This window comes from Podarcis melisellensis (assembly GCF_964234715.1).
Source record: "Podarcis melisellensis genome assembly, chromosome: 10".
Classification (NCBI taxonomy): domain Eukaryota; kingdom Metazoa; phylum Chordata; class Lepidosauria; order Squamata; family Lacertidae; genus Podarcis; species Podarcis melisellensis.
The window spans coordinates 22,709,086-22,727,923 of NC_138542.1; the positions used below are offsets into that span (position 1 = coordinate 22,709,086).

The 18,838-nt window shown below is 40.2% G+C and overlaps 1 protein-coding gene across 2 annotated transcripts in view; it reads right to left on the minus strand.

Annotated features, from left to right (window-relative positions):
• The window catches only part of MET (MET proto-oncogene, receptor tyrosine kinase), a 109,524-nt gene that overhangs the window by 67,472 nt on the left and 23,214 nt on the right, over positions 1-18,838 (minus strand). Inside the window, exons 1-2 of one of the 2 annotated variants that reach the window (XM_081928921.1) lie at positions 11,183-11,201; positions 1,963-3,183 (exon numbers count right to left, since the gene is read on the minus strand). In XM_081928921.1, the coding sequence (XP_081785047.1) occupies positions 1,963-3,168 (1,206 nt within the window). In that variant the 5' untranslated portion in view covers positions 3,169-3,183; positions 11,183-11,201. Of the gene's footprint in view, positions 1-1,962; positions 3,184-11,182; positions 11,202-18,838 lie in introns of those variants that run through there. The other variant, XM_081928920.1, reaches the window with a different exon arrangement.

The window sequence follows — 18,838 nt, forward strand, 5'->3', positions numbered from 1 at the left end:
CTAGAATTTCTGATTGCTCAGGTAATTGTAAAGTGGTCTGCAATATATTTTCTCTGGATATTGAACTGCTGCAGACAGATATGCAACACATAAATTATCCATGAAATATTTGGGAAAATTTGAGTTTTTGTTCAAAAAAATGAAAAAAAGAGATAAGTTTGCATTGCACTTATAAAATGCACACACAAAGACAAGTTGAGCCTTTAAGGTGTGGGATGACATCAACATAAAAAATACTACATCACTTCATTGGCAGTGCTGGCAGCTGCAGAGGAATGAGGTAATGTTGCCAAGGCTTATGCCAGTGAAAATTTAAGGCTGCACTCCTAGGCACACTAACTAGGGTGTAAGCCCCATTGAACACAGTGCCACTTCTGGAGGAAGCATGCACAGGACTGCACTGCAAGTTTGTAACTGGGTGCATTGCTTCAGAGCTTAAATGTTTGCTGGGCCACATAAAAGTGGCTATGATGAACATGCCTCTTTAAAGAACTCTTTTTGACTGGTAAAGCCATCAAAATCAATTTAATTTTATTATAAAGTCGCAGACCCATTAAAATGAAGTACAAAAATCATACAAACATAAAAGAAAATATATGGCGCTTATATAAAATAGTAAGAGAATAATAAGCCATTTACAGTGATTATTTTTGAACTGTAAAATCATAGCTTGTTTGGAACTAGGGTTTCTGAAGAATTGCCTTCATCCAACTGCCCATATACAGACACACTCAACCCAAGGCCCTGCTCCAGATGTGTTTCCTTTCAGTGGTTAGGCTGGCCGCTCTGGAAACAAAACCTTTTCTGCACTGGTGCCTCAGCAGTGGTGTTCTCTCAGGCAAATTTGCTTGGAGCTATGATTGCCATAGGGACGCGGGTGGCACTGTGGGTTAAACCACAGAGCCTAGGACTTGCCGATCAGAAGGTCGGTGGTTTGAATTCCCACGATGGGGTGAGCTCCTATTGCTTGGTCCCTGCTCCTGCCAACCTAGCAGTTCGAAAGCACATCAAATAATAGGTACCTTCTCTGGCGGGAAGGTAAACAGCATTTCCATGCACTGCTCTGGTTCGCCAGAAGCGGCTTAGTCATGCTGGCCACATGACCCGGAAGCTGTACGCCAGCTCTCTCGGCCAGTAAAGCGAAATGAGTGCTGCAACCCCAGAGTCGGCCACGACTGGACCTAATGGTCAGGGGTCCCTTTACCTTTACCCTTTACTATGATTGCTATGTTTTAGGCCACTGACCAAGTCTGTTCTTTTCTAACAGCTGTTAACATCAAATGGCCAGAACTGTTTTCCTACTGGTAGCTTTAGTTTCACTTATTTGCCTTAATGAAGTGATGGCCAAACCTGGTCCTCCAACTGTACAACTCCTATCATCCCTAGCTAACAGGACCAGTGGTCAGGGATGATGGGAATTGTAGTCCCAAAAACAGCTGGGGGGCCAAGTTTGGCCATCACTGCCTTAATGGATTCAGGTTTGTTGTCGCTATTTAATAGTCTTTTAATTTTTGTATTTTAAAGCCACCCTGAAGCCTATATCAATAGAAAGGTTGAATAAAAATCTAACAAATACATCACAGTGCAAAGTATGTGCTTGTCTTCAATGAATCCAAGCTTTTCTTCAAGTGATCTTTATTTCTAATAGATGCTGTATCCTCTTAAGCCTCTCCAGTGACCTCTATATTCAATTTACAGGAACCGCTTCTTACAAAGATGAATCATCTCTGGTAGTGACCAGCACTAATTGTTATTTATTTAGACAGACAGCTTAAACAATTTGAAATAATTGGCCCTGGACCTCAGCCAAAAAAATGGTAGCCCTAAAAAACCCACACACTACTAACAATGGAAATCAATTGGGCTATGCAGTGAATAATGGAATGCACAATATAAATGAGACTAGGGATGGGTGGGATAATTAGCCGATTTAAGTAACTAATTCGTACCATGCTCACTTACCCTGCTCAAGCAGTACTTGCTGTCCTTTCTGTACAGATGCTGAAGACATTTCATGTTTTGTTGGTCTACAATCTTGCCAAAGAACTCGTCGATGGTTTTGATGGAGATTGCACAGACAGCAGATTTATGAGTTGGTTCCGCAGAGTCTGGTTTACTTTGAGCAAATACACCATAAAGAATATCTTGATTGACATCAATTCGCATTTCCGAGGCTAAGTCTGCACCTGGTTTACCAACGTACGCAGCTTGCAAGAGATTTAATACCTCATTCGACCGCTTGGTTGACCTCTTCCTCCGTTTCTCAGTGAAAATGCACTCAAGAGGCATTTCCATGTATGAATGCAACACGGACTCAAAAGAGCAGAACCGTATGATCCTTGTGTGAAAAGCCTGAGAATCTATAGATTCTCTCTGGACAGTGAGGAAGTACACAAAGTGGTCTTTTTCAAATGCATGGATGTACTTAATAGGGTAGGAATTTCTGAATTCTGGAAGTACATCAATGTAAGAATAAGCAGTGAGAAACTCAAAACCGTCCAGGGTTTCTTTTAATCTCCGAACAGATAGCGAATGGAGCGAATGGTCCTGCCAAGATGAATTATTGATAGTATTTCCAACATAGAAGTACACAAATCTTTCCTTCTCTGTTACCAGAACTTTGGTTCCTAAAGGGCTTACAACACAGTCAGGACACTGGTCTGATTCCTCATCCATCCTTTTAGAATACATGCAGTAGACCTCCTTTCCAATGTCAGCAGGATTATCAGGATGAATGACATGGCGCTGACAAGTTCCTTTTCCAACGCTGCCGCAACTGATGAGCTGGCCTTCGTAGTATGTTTCTAGGAATAGAGCCATGTTGATGTTATCCTTCCAGATGTTATCAGATTGGTTTACTTTAGGCTTACATTCTTTACAGGGAGCACAATCTGGGTTCTCCAGAACGGGCCCGGTCTTGTACTCAAATATGTTGTGAAGGCTTTCATTGAAGACATAGATTTTATTGACCGCTCCCCCATAGATGTTGTGCTTGTATAGAACTATATTTTGTATCAGGGTTTCTGCAGTGAAATTAGGAAGTTGGTATTTGACATTCAGATTGATCTCCGGCCTTGACGCTGCCTCTTTACATTTACCTTTGCTCCTCTGTACCAATATCAACAGAAATAAGATAATCCTGGAGGCAGAAGTAGCAGGATTCTTCATTACTGCAGATTTGTCCTGTCAAAAAAACATTTAGGAAGTCAATATGTTAATAAATCACAGAACGAATTATCAATCAGCAAAAGGAAATGTGCACCTAAGTTGTATAAGACTTTAGCTGTTCTATCAGAAGGCAACACCATGAGATGCAAACAATAGCAAGGTGGTGACCAAAAATTGAATATAAATGATGAAAAGCAGCAACAAGAAGAAGCCCTTCTGATAATGAAAGTGTGTTCATGTTCCTTTATCCTTGAAACATGCTACTTTACACAGATGATGATGATAGATAGATAGATAGTTAAAGCTAATTATGTCAGAGTTGCTTACCAATACAAGGAACTTAATTCAACTGTTTGATAAAATTTTTTAAGAAAATCAATTAGGAATACATTTTTTAAAATGTAGATAGTAGGCAGCCATTTGATTTAACAGATAGTTCATTTTAAACTGCTGTAATAGAAATATGTTCATTTCAGTGAATTTTAGAACAAACCTACCATGCACAAAATAGGTAAGGCACCAATTTTTTGAAAAAAATGTGACTGCTATTGTTAAAGTGTGGCAAATTTATGAATTTTCACTAGCATCACACCTGGATAGTTCAGCCGGTTGAGCATGAGACTCTTAATCTCTGGGTTGTGAGTGTGAACCACACATTGGGCACGGGATTCCTGCTTTGCAGGGGGTTGGACAAGATGACCCTCATAGTCCCTTCCTGCTCTACAATTCTATATAGCTCAGAACAGAAACCCAGTCTTCATTATATTTTCCCCATCGCATAATAACAATATGTAACAAATATTATTATAGTACTACGTGTGTGTGTGTGTGTTTCAAGAGAGTATTTTGTTTTCATACCAAGTGGGAAATTTTTAAAAATCTTTTATAGTTCTTGACATGCCAAGAGCATTTGGGGGAGATCATTACACCACTACTTGAGTAATGTGTTTTCTGCATATTCTGCTTATTGACTTTTTTTGCTGGGATTAATTGGATTCATTTTTTTTTTAATTCCCACAGCAATAAGTCACTTCGGGGAGCCTTTAGAATGCACAGGCAGGCAAAAAGCACACTCAGACAAAGAACTGACAAGCTAATTAGGCTAGTGAAGAGCCTAACCTTGCAAATTTCTTCCTTTGTATTCATTCTGATGTGGTTTGCAGAGTAAAAAAAGACTCATATGACTATATGGGCACTAAATGAATTGTGGTTGAAGTGGGTTTTGCACCAGTTTTCCACATTATACTACTGTTAAGTCACACCAAACATTGTTCTATTGATACTTAGGCACAGTTGCTAAGCTAAATTTAGTTTCCCTGGAGGAAAACAATTAAACAATCCAAAAGGAATCATGGCCATATGTTGTTTACAGGATTTTGCGGGGAAATGTTATTTAGCTGCAGGTGAATAGTATTGTTACCAATATACAAATGCTCCTAGCAAGCTCAAAGCATTTATTTATTTATTTTTATTTCTAGAAATGTTCAACAAGGCTTTAACAAAGTTAACAAAGAGTCCTACTACGTTAGAAACAGTATCACAGCTTTTGCTTAAAAGATACATTGGCTTGGATCTAAGGAGCAGCTTGCACAAAGGGAAGGAACTTCAGATCACTCAGAAGTCTCTGTCTCTCTCTCTCTCTCTCTCTCTCTCTCTCTCTCTCTCTCTCTGTGTGTGTGTGTGTGTTATTTCCTCTCATAAACCAGTTCTAGGTATGTCCACTCAGAAGCAAGTCCTCTTGAATTCAATGGGGCTTAATCTCATATAAGTGAGGCTAGGGCTGCAGCCTTAGTTAGAATAGACTCACTGGAATCCTTGGACTTAAGTGTGGCTTTGTTGGGCACCATCCACTGTGTTCAATGGGGTGTGCGTAGGAATGTAGCCTGAAACCCCTGCCATCACCTGAACTTTTCCTGCATGCCATTGGCTTCTCTGGATAAAGGAATGAGGGTGGGAAAGCCTCACTGTAGATGCAGTTTTGTGAATACAACCCATACTTTTAGGATTAATACATATTTTTGTTTTGGATAACTTGTGGCAGAATTCAAAAGTAATTGATTTCTAAGAAACTGCTGTGTTCCTTCCAGTGCTTTAGATCAATAAATATTGCATTTCATTTCCCTGTGGCTTGTGCTATTAATCTGTGCAGACAGGAGGTTTTTGCAGAAGTAATATGTGCTGGGCCCTAAACTCTTCAATTTCTCAAAAAGCAGAATTAAAATGCACAGGGAGAAAGGAGGTAAGAAAAAAGAAAATACCCAACTCTTTATAAGGTCATGTGAAATACAGTATCAGATTGGTCTACCTAAACAAATCATTTTGATTCAGTCACAGCTGAGCAACTGAGATCTGCTGAATCAGATCTACATTAACAGTGTTGCCAGTGTAGAAGTTTCTCCAGTTTGGATTAAACATAAAAGTCACTAAAAGGAACTTGAAAGAAATCTCTGTTAAGGACAACAGAAACCTCAAAACTGAACAAATCAACAGTAAATCTGTTTTTGGCCAGCATGATGTCAGTTTTCTTTCATGGAAGATGCATCGTGTAGTGTGAGTCTTTAGAAATGAGTACTAGCCAGGCACCACAAGTGTGGTAAGAAATGACATGTCATATTACAAGAGGTGCAAATATAAGTGTTGCCGCTGATATCCTGATGATGGAAACTTACGTGGCCCGACTAATATTCATTGCTGCAAATGTGTGGTTTATTTTCTCTTTGCAAGTAAGCAGAATCCCTGCTGACTATCTTATGCCTGTTTATTTTATTTAATGTCCTGATTTTGGTTGCAGAAATCTTTGACTCCACTCATAGCATCATGTCCTGTTCTTTCTCCAGGTCAGGCTGGGAAATATTACTGGGAAGCCACTGCCAATCAGTGTCACCAATGCTAAGCTAGGCAGATCCATTGTCAGAGTTAGCATAAGGCAATTCCCGATGGTCCCGACAACAGAATCGGAAGGTTCCAAATGAATAATCTTGTCCCCAAATGCAGTGTTCCAAAAACAGGATGTATGTTAAATGGCATCTCCAATGAAACGCTCCAAACCTTCATTTAGGAAACTCCAGTATTATACAAATATCTCCCAGTACTTATATTATGCTGGCAATCTTTTAAAAAGGGGTGGAAGCATTCAGAAAATACACAGAACAGCCCTTGAGAAACTATCACTTGAGAATGTGGGTTGCACTCGTGTAGACTTCATACTAATGCACAAGCCTCATGTTCTACATGCAATTAGGGGCTTTTATGTTTTACATAGGGCTGTGCACTGAAATATTCCTTTCTCCCATTTAGCAGTGGCACTAGTAAAGTTACAGGAACGTTGCACTATGCACTTTTTCTGAATATTAGAATTGGCTCTTCATTGCTTCTTCTGCTATTTTAAGGGAGTAGGGTCAACAATATATTCACGATAAGGCCACTCAACAAGCTGGTGAGGAGGAATGGGCATAGCAACTCCTGGACCATTCTCCTTTCTCTGTAAATCCAAGTAGTTCAGACATTCAGGTTCAGCAGTAAGGAAAATTTACACAAGGAAACAAATACCGAAATAAAAGCTATTTCATACTAGTAAAAATGAAAACAATGGATCATGTATCCATGTGTGTCAGAAATTGTTCCCTTTTCCAACAATTTAGCACAGATTAATAGTGGGTGATAATCAACAAAGTCGTAGAGCTGACCCACTGAAATCAATGGAAGTTTGTCGCTTTTAGTGGGTCTACTCTGACTCTGACTTAGCTGGACAACATTGGCTATCACCCTGTAAATTGTTTGAAGTGCTTTGGGTTAATCCAACTCTTGTGTGACCATAGCATCTCAGGAACGAATTTCAGGTTGAATATGTCAATTCTGTTGCAAAGTGTTATCTGACTTTGAAAATTCAGCAGTCATATTGACTCAGAACCAGAAAGCATTAATCTACATACACTAGGTAGGGAACCATTGAGTCTTGGGGGCACATGCTGTTGGTAGGCAGGGTGTCTGGAGGCAAAGTGGACGGAGTTAACAGATGTGATTCTTAATTTTTGTATAGCAGGCTACATATTCCACCTCCCCACGTCTGCCTCCACATCCTCCACACCTCCGTAGTTCACACACACATTCCAGAAAGGCAAAAAACATAAGAGGGCAATACAGAGCAGGACCATTGAGGGGCCTGGCCTGGGGAGAAGAAGAAGAAGAGTTTGGATTTGATATCCCACTTTATCACTACCCTATGGAGTCTCAAAGCGGCTAACATTCTCCTTTCCCTTCCAGCCCCCACTCTGTGAGGTGCTTGGGGCTGAGAGACTTCAAAGAAGCGTGACTAGCCCAAGGTCACCCAGCAGCTGCACGTGGAGGAGCGGAGACACGAACCCAGTTTCCCAGATTACGAGTCTACCGCTCTTAACCACTACACCACACTGGTGTAGTCCCGAGGGCAAAATAAGAGGCTTAGATGTCCAACCTAGTATTTTGAAAGAGGTATCAATAAGAGCTATCTATTCCTCTAATTGCATAAATGCTACATTATCAGCTTTATTAACAAGTTTTTCTACAGTACTGCCTCTCCCGACGCTCTTGAGATGGTGTACCAAAGTTAAAATATAATACATCAATAACATATAAAATGCAAAAAACCCCACAAAAAACTATGCAGTTGAAAATGGGCAGGAATAAAAAAAATCAACCATGCTGGAGCTTAGCACCAGCAAAAGCCTGGGTACACAGATCAATTTTAAGAAGATGCCAAAATGTCATCAGCAAAGGCACCAGCCTTAATTCAATGTGAAGATGGTTCCACAAAAAAACTTTCGCATCAGAGTTAAATATGCAAGTGGGGGAATGATTCAGGGCTGCCTTCCTTTAAGGCTACCAAGTTCCATTGTGCAGTGTATCCCCAAGCCCAAGAAACACTGTTTATGCAGCTTTAAACTTATCAAGTCCATAACTAAGTAAAATGAATGTGTTTGCATCAACATTAAGAATCTAGAACACATTGTGCAACTGAAGAAGTTGGGTGAGGACAACCAGCAAGTTTCTCATGGAAATCAGTTGCTAGCAATAAGAACCATGGTTGGTTGAAGTGTCTAAGATCCACAACCAAATTTGTCTTCCTTGTTCCTTAATAGATACATGATGACCATTTCCCAATAACCAGATATTATAGGAAAGGAAGAAAGAATGGTAACTGGAGATAGGAAGAGGAATAAATAAATTCAGGCAATTGGCCTGCTATTTAGGGGGGGGGGAGTCATCAACAGTATTGACAATAACTTACAGTCTTCTTGGCTCATTTGAAAGATCTTTAGTGTATTCTTTTTAAGCTGAGCAGTGGAAAAAACACCAGGTATGCATTCTGAATTTTAGCGATTAAGTAATTCATTTATATGCATATGCTATTCATAGGTCTAATATATTAGTGTATTTTACAACAGCTTTTCATGGAACAACTGTTTTGCCAGGCTTATATTAACAGGCTCTTAAACACAGGCATCCATTCTGAAGAAAATATATTATTCCTTTTACTCATTTAACAATAATTTACAGCAAGCAGACTGGAGTGCAGTACAAATCATAGCCTCTCCTTTGTTACCTGCTGTAGTGCTTTAAACCCATAAGAATAAGGGAAGCTCTTGGGCTTGTGTCAGACAACTAGATTTATTTTGTTGCTTCTGGAAGTAGCAGTGTTGAGCGAGAATGGCACTACAGGCTTTTAAAAAGATTGTATAAAACGAACCTTCAAAAATATTCACTAGTATTCCAAAAGAATAAAGCAGATCAATAGCTTTGCTTAAAAACTAAGAATGTGGAATATCAGTCAACATTTGTTGGAAGTGTGCTGCTATATGAGCTAAAGGTTGAAGGATCAAGTCCATAATAAGGAAGCTGAAAATGCTCAAAGTCTCCAAAAGAAAGCCTAGAAACCAAAACTTACAAAAGAACACAGATGGAAGTAAAAAGCAGACAATAGGGACTAACATCAATATATGGATCTGAGCTGACAAGCTCTGCTTTAGGAAATCTAAACGGTAATGCACCTTTTTTTAAAAAAAAAAGTTTGGTGCTTGAGAGGAGAGAGGAGAATGGACAGCTTGAACAAATAGCATCTCATGACCAGTTTCACACATACTTCAGAGAAACTTAGATTGCTCTGCAGCTCTAAATTATTAGAGTTCCAGAGATCTCAGAAGCTTGCTCTGCAATAACTCAGAGCAGGGCTTTTAGTGTGGCTGCCTGCCCTTGTTCTTCTGAAATAGCTTTCTAAATAAGACAGGCACCCCCTGTCTGTACTTTCCAGAAACAATTGAAGACATTTTCAGTTCTGACAGGCTTTCTTTATGTCTAATTCCTTTGTGACGTGGTTTAGAAGACAATTAACAGCTAAATGATGATTTCAGTTTCCCATGATTAAGAACAGAACAGTGGCTGCCTCATAGGATTACTCAAACAAAATTTTTAAAATGAGGCTACAATCCATACCCCATGGTCTACAGCAGTGGGGCTCAACACCATCACCATTGCATCCTGAGCCCCACTGATTGCTTTCAACTGTGCCCATGAATGAGCAGAGAAGATTTCTGCTCCCACAACACAACTCCAGCTCCTCTCCTCCACACTGCAATCCTCCAAAATCTGTTCAAGGTTTTGGGTTGGATTTACATGATGTTGGATTCAAACCTATGACTATTTTTATAACAAAGTGATAACAATATAACAAAAAATGGTAGCAGGATTCAATGGTATCCCAGGAGCCTACAAAAACCCTTTGCAGAGCTGAATTTTTAAAACTTGCAGCGTTCACGTTGAGCAACATGAGCAACACTTATTAGTTCTGCTTTCAAGGTACAGTAATTTTTACCCCAATAGTGAGACTCTTCCAAAATGCTTCATGCCATAGGAGAACATTACAGCTGATGACCAATTAGTGGACCAATTCAGTGGAAGATGTCCAGTGAGAAAGGATCTGACCTCCATTACCAGAAATAAAATTATGGCTATGGTGAGTCCAAAACATATGACTATGATGCTGGTACAGTGGTACCTCAGGTTACATAAGCTTCAGGTTACATACGCTTCAGGTTACAGACTCCGCTAAACCAGAAATAGTGCTTCAGGTTAAGAACTTTGCTTCAGGATGAGAACAGAAATCTTGCTCCGGCGGCGTGGCAGCAGCAGGAGGCCCCATTAGCTAATGTGGTGCTTCAGGTTAAGAACAGTTTCAGGTTAAGTACGGACTGAGGTACCATTGTATAGATAATGAGAAGAAAGAAGGTGCTCCAGCAGCTTGAAAGCTAGGCCAGGAAGTAGCAGTTTCTCAAAAAAAAAAACCCCACCACTTAAAAAAAATTATTTCAAATATTTCTAAGCCACTCTTTATTGCCTAAACAATTCTGGAGCAGCTTACATTAAAAGCATATACACAACACACATGAAAAACAAAACAGGCAGAGTTCCAGATTAACTGTAACAAGTTAAGGCACGCTGTTGAAAATGCTAAGAAAAACCTGATAATGGGTGGAACTCTGAATGAAAGGCAGAGGGAGAAGGAAGAAATTTCCCCTGACTAGCAAGAAAGTTCCCTTGACTTGATTGTCTACAAATCTGGAGCTGTGAAAAGCAGCATTTTTAGTTTTTATACTAAGAATAAAGGCCGTGTATCTGTGACAAGAATGTCTCCACACATGCTTCCAAATGACTGGTCGAATCAGTTAGCCACTCTGGCCTGGAGAGGCTTCAAGAAAAATTCCATTACAGGAAGCCAGGTATACATGCTCCAAAGCAAACTGAATTGCAACACCCATTGATGACTGTCCCTCCCTTATCATTTGCAAATCTAAATCAAGCAAAAGAATGTCAGACTCCTTCTAGAATAGATGCATTAAGCCAAAGGTAGTATCAGCTAATCACCACTCCTTCCAGATTACCCCGCCCCCCCACCCACTAACACTATCCAAATAAATTTCAATAGCCTGAGGCTCCTTCCAGAACAGCCCAAATATATGTTTATCTCTTTACTCTATCTCACCTGGACAGCAGAAGATGCCTATCTAGAAGCCATTTCACAAATGCTTTTCCTGGTTGGCACCATGTGAAGATTTGTAACACCCATCCACCAACAGGAAGACAAGGCTTTGCAATATTTGTTTTTACATTAATTTTTAACCTCAACTTGAGCATCAAGAGGTAGCGGTTTCCAACTCAGCAGTTAGGAATCTTTGAATACCCAAGCTGCCTCAAACCTTATGCCCAGGAACTTTCCTGCAGGCTCCCCCCTTCTCCTTTTTCTCCCTTCTTTCTATATCCCTTTTTTTTTGCTGCTGAACAGGAACGCTCACCTCCAGCACACTAGCACACACACCACATTACACAACAAGGACAAGTATCAAATCTCCCTGCCCCACTGCAAACCGATTAGCTGACAAAGCCCTCCTTCCCCTATCCCTCATTTTCTACCCAATCAGGTCCCTCTTTTGAGGAGACCAGCGCTCTTTCTTACCTTTGCTATGCCCAGTTTTTCCTCCTTAGCTGTTTCACCTTCAAGCCCCATTTCCTCACTACGCATACCCACCTACTGCAAAAACAGACTCATTTTACTCTCAGTCATTGACCCCAAGGTCTCCCACCAGCTCTCTTCTGATTTCCCCCAAAGGCCCACTATCCAAAAAAACCCCGAAAACCCAGTTCCTCTGACAACCTCCCCTTCTCTTTCTGAAAACAAGCAGCTGTAATCAGCACCAATTTTCCCTTTCCGATGCCACCGTCACCCCTTCAGCCAACACCCTTCCCTTCCGTCTTTTCTCCTGACCATGTCCTAGTTCTCCCATGTCTGCAGAGGCATTCTTTAGAACAGGCATCCCCAACTTTTGGCCCTCCAGATGTTTTGGACTACAATTCTCATCATCCCTGACCACTGGTCCTGTTGGCTAGGGATCATTGGAGTTGTAGGCCAAAACATCTGGAGGGCTGCAAGTTGGAGATGCCTGCTTTAGAATAAGTTCTAACACTTGTACTGGATTTATATTTCTTTAAACTGAGCCTTTGTTAGTGTGCTATTTATCTTTAGTAGAAAAGAAAGGGGGGAGCTAATTTCCTTTTGATATGATATCTTTACTTTTGCTTTATCTCTTGTCTGTGCTAATCCTTGAGGTACCGAACTCTCAATGTCAAATAATAATAATAATAAATCACAAGAATTCTGTGAGATAATTTGACACTTGTGTGCAAACTACACTTTTAATAATGAACTACAGTACTATATATTAAAGTTCTCAGTTAATGTACAATGTTTTAACTTGCAAGTCACAACCTCTATTTTTAAGGGGAATATTTGGTGCGAAAATCAGACTGGTGTGCATAGTTGATGATACGACCGCCTTCAAAAATGATTAAAACTCTAATTAAGATTATAGCGATTTCTAATGGAACAGAAGTAAAGATCTGAATAGGCTTTTTTAAAAATAAAAATAAAAATACTACTACTTGCTGAACAACCTTGTTGAGCACAAGGCACCACTGTTTTGCCTTCCAGGTGTTGACATTGTCAATTACTATGGCCATTCATCCTGTCTCACAGCTCAACTCATTCTTGGCATAATGCTATCTCTAGTACAATTAATGGAGACTACCATGTTTCCTCTTGGCCACAGTTTATCCAAGGACCATCACATTTGTAATGAATCCCTATTGTTATATGCATCATCATAAATCCATTACAGCCCACTTGCATCTTGGAACATATTGCTTGGAAAAGCCACATGTTTAGGGTGTAGGGTTGCTTTTGAAAGGTGGGGTTGTTTTCATTCCATTCAAATAGGATTTATGTTGGGTGGGATCAGTTTCTTATACTTAAAAAACCCCAGCCAAATAGACATTGTTTGGAACCGCTACCACCTAGGAAACATGGTCTCGTTTGGAAAATGCAGTTGCTTCCACTGCTAATGCAGCCATTTGTCCTGCATTTTTGCAAATGCCATAGCCACCTAGTGGGCAATGTCTTGGCCACTCTAATGATGGCATGCCTCCCATCCACACACACAAACACCCATCATGCAAGTTTGCCCTTTTAAAAAGACTGCATTTCTTTATAGAGGCCCATCGTACAACTGCTGTTCCTGGAACCTTTTGCAAAGGCGAAATATCCCAGTACCACTGTCTTCTCTCAGCATTCCAACATTATGGGTCAAATGTTGGACCCAGCATTCTTCACCATTTGACCCACCAAGCTCATTTTGACCAAGCCACTCCCAACAGCCAACGTGCCTAATAATAATAATAATATTTTATTATTTATACCCCACCCATCTGGCTGGGTTTCTCCAGCCACTCTGGGTGGCTTCCAGCAGAATATTAAAATACAATCATTCATCAAAACTTAAAAGCTTCCCTAAACAGGGCTGCCTTCAGATGCCTTCTAAAAGTCTAATAGTTGTTTATTTCTTTGACATCTGATGGGAGGGCATTCCACAGGGCGGGTGCCACTACTGAGAAGTCCCTCTGCCTGGTTCCCTGCAACCTCACTTCTTGCAGTGAGGGAACTGCCAGAAGGCCCTCGGCGCTGGACCTCAGTGTCTGGGAAGAACGATGGGGGCGAGAGACTCCTTATCCGCGGCAAAGTCACAAACAGGGTTGCAAAGTTCTTTGCAAGGTGCTTTGAAGCATCCACTGTCACCTGGTTGTCAGGGTGTGAGCGCCTTGCACAACCAAAGCCCCAGTAATCAGCTGGGATCAGCTGCACTAGGAACTCCACAGTGCATCCAAATGGGCTAGAGGAAACTACTTTGATTCAAAACACTTCCTCCAGCACTTTGCATATAAGCTGCTTCCTCTTGACATAAAAAAGTTCTGTTTTTAAATTGCTTTCTCTGGCGAGGGCAAAATACTCAGGGTTTTTTTAGGAGCATTGTCCTCTCTGCAGAGAGGTCAAAACGGCTCCCTGTAACTGACAATCAGCTGACCACTGTAGTTAAAGGGATCCCCTTTTGGCACATTCTGTCTTCAAAGGAGGTTGCTGGAACTGCAGAAAGCTGTTACAGCAACCTCTTGAGTCCTTTGACGGGTATGAGTCACCTGATGTCATTATCATGCCAGGTGATTTGACAGTGGATGCTCCCATCCAACTATCCAAGTTGTCCACTGGAAGTGGGGAAGACAAGTCTCTGACTTGCTGGCTGGATCCAGTTCTCTACCCATTTGTTGTTGTTTAGTCGTTTAGTCGTGTCTGACTCTTCATGACCACATGGACCAGAGCACGCCAGGCACTCCTGTCTTCCACTGCCTCTCGCAGTTTGGTCAAACTCATGCTGGTAGCTTCAAGAACACTGTCCAACCATCTCATCCTCTGCCGTCCCCTTCTCCTTGTGCCCTCCATCTTTCCCAACACCAGGGTCTTTTCCAGGGAGTCTTCTCTTCTCATGAGGTGGCCAAAGTCTTGGAGCCTCAGCTTCAGGATCTGTCCTTCTAGTGAGCACTCAGGGCTGATTTCCTTCAGAATGGATAGGTTTGATCTTCTTGCAGTCCATGGGACTCTCCAGAGTCTCCTCCAGCACCATAATTCAAAAGGATGAATTCTTCGGCGATCAGCCTTCTTTATGGTCCAGCTCTTACTTCCATACATCACTACTGGGAAAACCATAGCTTTAACTATATGCTCTACCCATTTACATAAGGTTAATTACATGTATCAATTGTTATCTGACCTTCCTTCAAGCAGCTCAGAGCTTTGTACACAGTGTGCCTTCCCATTGTGTCTTCAGGGTAGCCAAATACTTTTTGCTGGATGAAGTGAAGCCCGCATGGCGTCCAATAGGGCCAACGCTTTAAAAAGTATTGTTGCATAGATAGCTCAGTTGGTTAGAGCTTGGTGCTGATAACACCATGGTTACAGGTTTGATCACTGTACGGGACAGCTACATATTCCTGCATTTCTTTTTTTTTTTATAATAATATTTTTATTTGCTTTTTTCCAAGGTCAGATACATCGTCAGTTATTCAACAAAGGCAGTTTTACAGAAAGAAAAAGAAAAAGATTATAAGCAAAAAAGAGATCTTACTTTACAAAACAATTTTTCATGATCTACTGGACTTCCCCACATCTTCCACCCCCTGCATCTTTTTCAATAAAATAAAGTTACAGCAAATTAATACCTTGTTTCCTGTGTTTTGTACTTTCCTCAATTGTATATTAGGTTTAGGGGAAATATTGTTAGTTCACAATTCCAACAGTCCTCAATATAGAAACTTTACCCTAGACTTTAGTCATTTCATCATCAGAACTTAAATTCAGCAATATCAAAAATTTGAAGTCTGAAGCTTGTTGTCTAAAAACTTAACAAATTCTCAACATTCACATAACTTATAATGTTTTTGTAAATAGTCCTTAAATTTTTTCCAGTCCTCTTCCACTGCCTCTTCTCCCAGGTCTCGGATTCTGCCAGTCATTTCGGCCAGTTCCATATAGTCCATCAGCTGCGTATGCCACTCTTCCAGCGTGGGTAGCTCCTGTACCTTCCAATATTTAGCCAATAGAATTCTTGCTGCTGTAGTTGCATATAAAAAGAAAGTTCTATCCTTCTTTGTCACTCTCTGGCCCACAATGCCCAGGAGAAAGGCCTCTGGTTTCTTAGTAAAGGTATACTTAAATACCTTTTTCAACTCATTATAAACCATTTCCCAGAATGCCTTCACCTTCGGGCATGTCCACCAGAGGTGAAAGAACGTTCCTTCAGCTTCCTTACACTTCCAACACCTTTTATCAGACAAATGGTGAATCTTTGCAAGTTTGACTGGGGTCATGTACCACCTATATATCATTTTCATAATGTTTTCTTTCAAGGCACTACATGCCGTGAATTTCATATCGGTGTTCCATAACCTTTCCCAGTCTTCAAACATGATGTTGTAACCAATGTCTTGAGCCCATTTAATCATAGCTGATTTAACTAACTCATCTTGTGTATTCCATTTAAGCAGCAAGTTATACATTCTTGAGAGCACTTTCGTCTTAGGTTCAAGTAGTTCTGTCTCTAATTTTGATTTTTCCACCTGGAAACCAATCTTTTTATCTTTTTTAAACATCTCTTGAATTTGGGCATAGAGAAACCAGTCTCGCACCTTGTCCTTTATTTTTTCTAAACTCTGCAGCTTCCAATTATCTCCAACTTTTTCTATTATCTCACAATATTTAGCCCAACCACTCTCCATGTTAAGTACTTTGGTGGTCTTCGCCTCCGTTGGTGACAACCACCTCGGTGTCTTATTTTCAAATAAGTCCTTGTATCTAGTCCAGACATTAAACAAAGCTTTCCTGACAATATGGCTCTTGAACAATTTATGTACCTTTACCTTGTCGTACCACAAATATGCATGCCATCCAAAAGCATTGTTAAACCCTTCCAGATCTAGGACATCAGTGTTTTCTAGTAGAAACCAATCCTTCAGCCAGCAGAAGGATGCTGCCTCATAGTATAACCTTAAGTCCGGCAGGGCAAACCCCCCTCTTTCTTTAGCATCTGTTAGTATTTTAAGTTTTATCCGGGGCCTTTTGCCCTGCCAGACAAATTTCGTAATGTCCTTCTGCCACTTTCCAAAACACTCCACTCTATCCACGATCTGCAGGGTTTGAAACAAGAATAACATCTTTGGCAATACATTCATCTTTACAGCTGCAATTCTTCCCGACAAGGTAAGTTTTAGTCTTGACCAGATTTCTAAATCCTTTTTAATTTCAATCCAGCATTTTTCATAATTATCTTTGAATAAATTCAAATTTTTCCCAGTCAAATTCACCCCCAGGTATTTCACTTTTTTAGCCACATTTAACTCCGTTTCTTTCTGAAACTCATCTATTTCTAAAGAAGTCAGATTTTTCGCCAAAACCTTTGTTTTTTGTTTGTTCAACTTGAATCCTGCCACCTGACCAAACTCATAAATTAATTCTAAAGCTCTTTTAGTACTAGATTCTGGCTCCTGTAGTGTTAAAACCAAATCATCTGCAAAGGCCTTCAACTTGTATTGTTTACCTCCGACCTGTATTCCTTGTACCTCCCGATCCTTCCTAATCAAGTTCAGCAATACCTCCAGGACCGAAATAAATAGCAGGGGTGATAGGGGGCACCCCTGTCGTGTTCCTTTTTCAATTCTGAACTCTTCTGTCACCACATTATTCACTATCAATTTAGCTTTTTGCTCTGAATAGATTGCTTCTATACCATTTTGAAACGCCCCTCCCACTCCCATCCCTTCCAAATTTCTCTTCATAAATTTCCAAGATATATTGTCAAAGGCCTTCTCTGCATCTATAAAAATTAATACAGCTCTTGTGTTCAAATTTGTCTGTAGTAGCTCCAGAACATCTATAATGTTCCTAGTGTTGTCAGACAGATGTCTACCAGGGAGAAAGCCTGCTTGGTCTTTATGAATTACTTCATTCAGAACTTTTTTAAATCTACTTGCCAGAATGTCAGCAAAAATTTTATAATCCACATTCAGGAGTGAAATAGGACGATAATTCTTGAGTTGAGTCTTTTCAGATTCCAATTTTGGTATCAAAGTGATGAATGCTTCTTTCCACGATTCCGGAGCCCCCTTCCCCTCCATAATTTGGTTACACACCTCCACTAATGGTTGAATCAAATAATCTTTTAAAACCTTGTAATATTTGGAGGTGAGTCCATCTGGGCCTGGGGATTTCCCCAATTGCATGTTCTGAATGGCACTTTCTATTTCCTGCTGTGTTATTCTGTAATTCAGGGTTGTTTGTTTATCTTGGGATAATTTTTTCAATCCGTTACTTTTTAAAAATTGAATAATCTCCTCCTCCGCCTGTGGACCTTGAGTAAACAGTTTTTTGAAATATCTCTGGAAACACTTTCTAATTTCTTCTGGTTTCTGAATACTTTCTCCATCAACCTCCAAGTTGGTAATAGAATTCAATTTGTGTCTCTTTTTCAGCTGCCATGCTAATAATTTTCCACATTTGTTTGCTGATTCAAAAGATCTTTGTTTCATTTGTTTAATTTTCCATTCTACTTCTTGGTTTATCAATTTGGCATATTGTGCTTGATGGAACTTAATTTCTCTTAACACTTCTTTTGACTTTGGGTTAAGTCTAAGTCTTTTTTCACCCTCTCGTATCTTCTCTAAAATCTTATCTCTTTTCCCATTCCAGAGTTTTTTCTTAATAGAATTTTGTTGAATCAGAAACCCCCTCATTACAGCTTTGCTTGCGTCCCAGATTGTTCTCTTGTCCACCGGGGTATTCATATTGATTTCAAAATAATCCTTCAACGTTTTTTGGGCCTTCTTCACAATCTCCTGATCTCTGAACAAAGTGTCATTCATTCTCCATCTGAAGGATCCAGCTGGCACAAGTCTCAGATCCATTTTCAATGCGTTATGGTCGGAGCAGGTTTTAGGGCAGATCTCTATTTTTTTTGTCTTAGGGGCCAGCCCTCTAGTTATCCAAATTTGGTCAATTCTTGTCCATGATAGGTGAGCCTCAGAAAAGAAAGTCCCTTCTTTACCTAGTGGGTTTTTGGTCCTCCAAATGTCGATCAAGTCCATATTGTCTGTCAGTTCAAAAAAAGATTTAGGTAGTCTGCCATCTTTAGTCAAATTTTGGTTTTGTGACTTATCCATATGTGTAGAGACGACTCCATTCATATCTCCCATCAAAATGATGTTA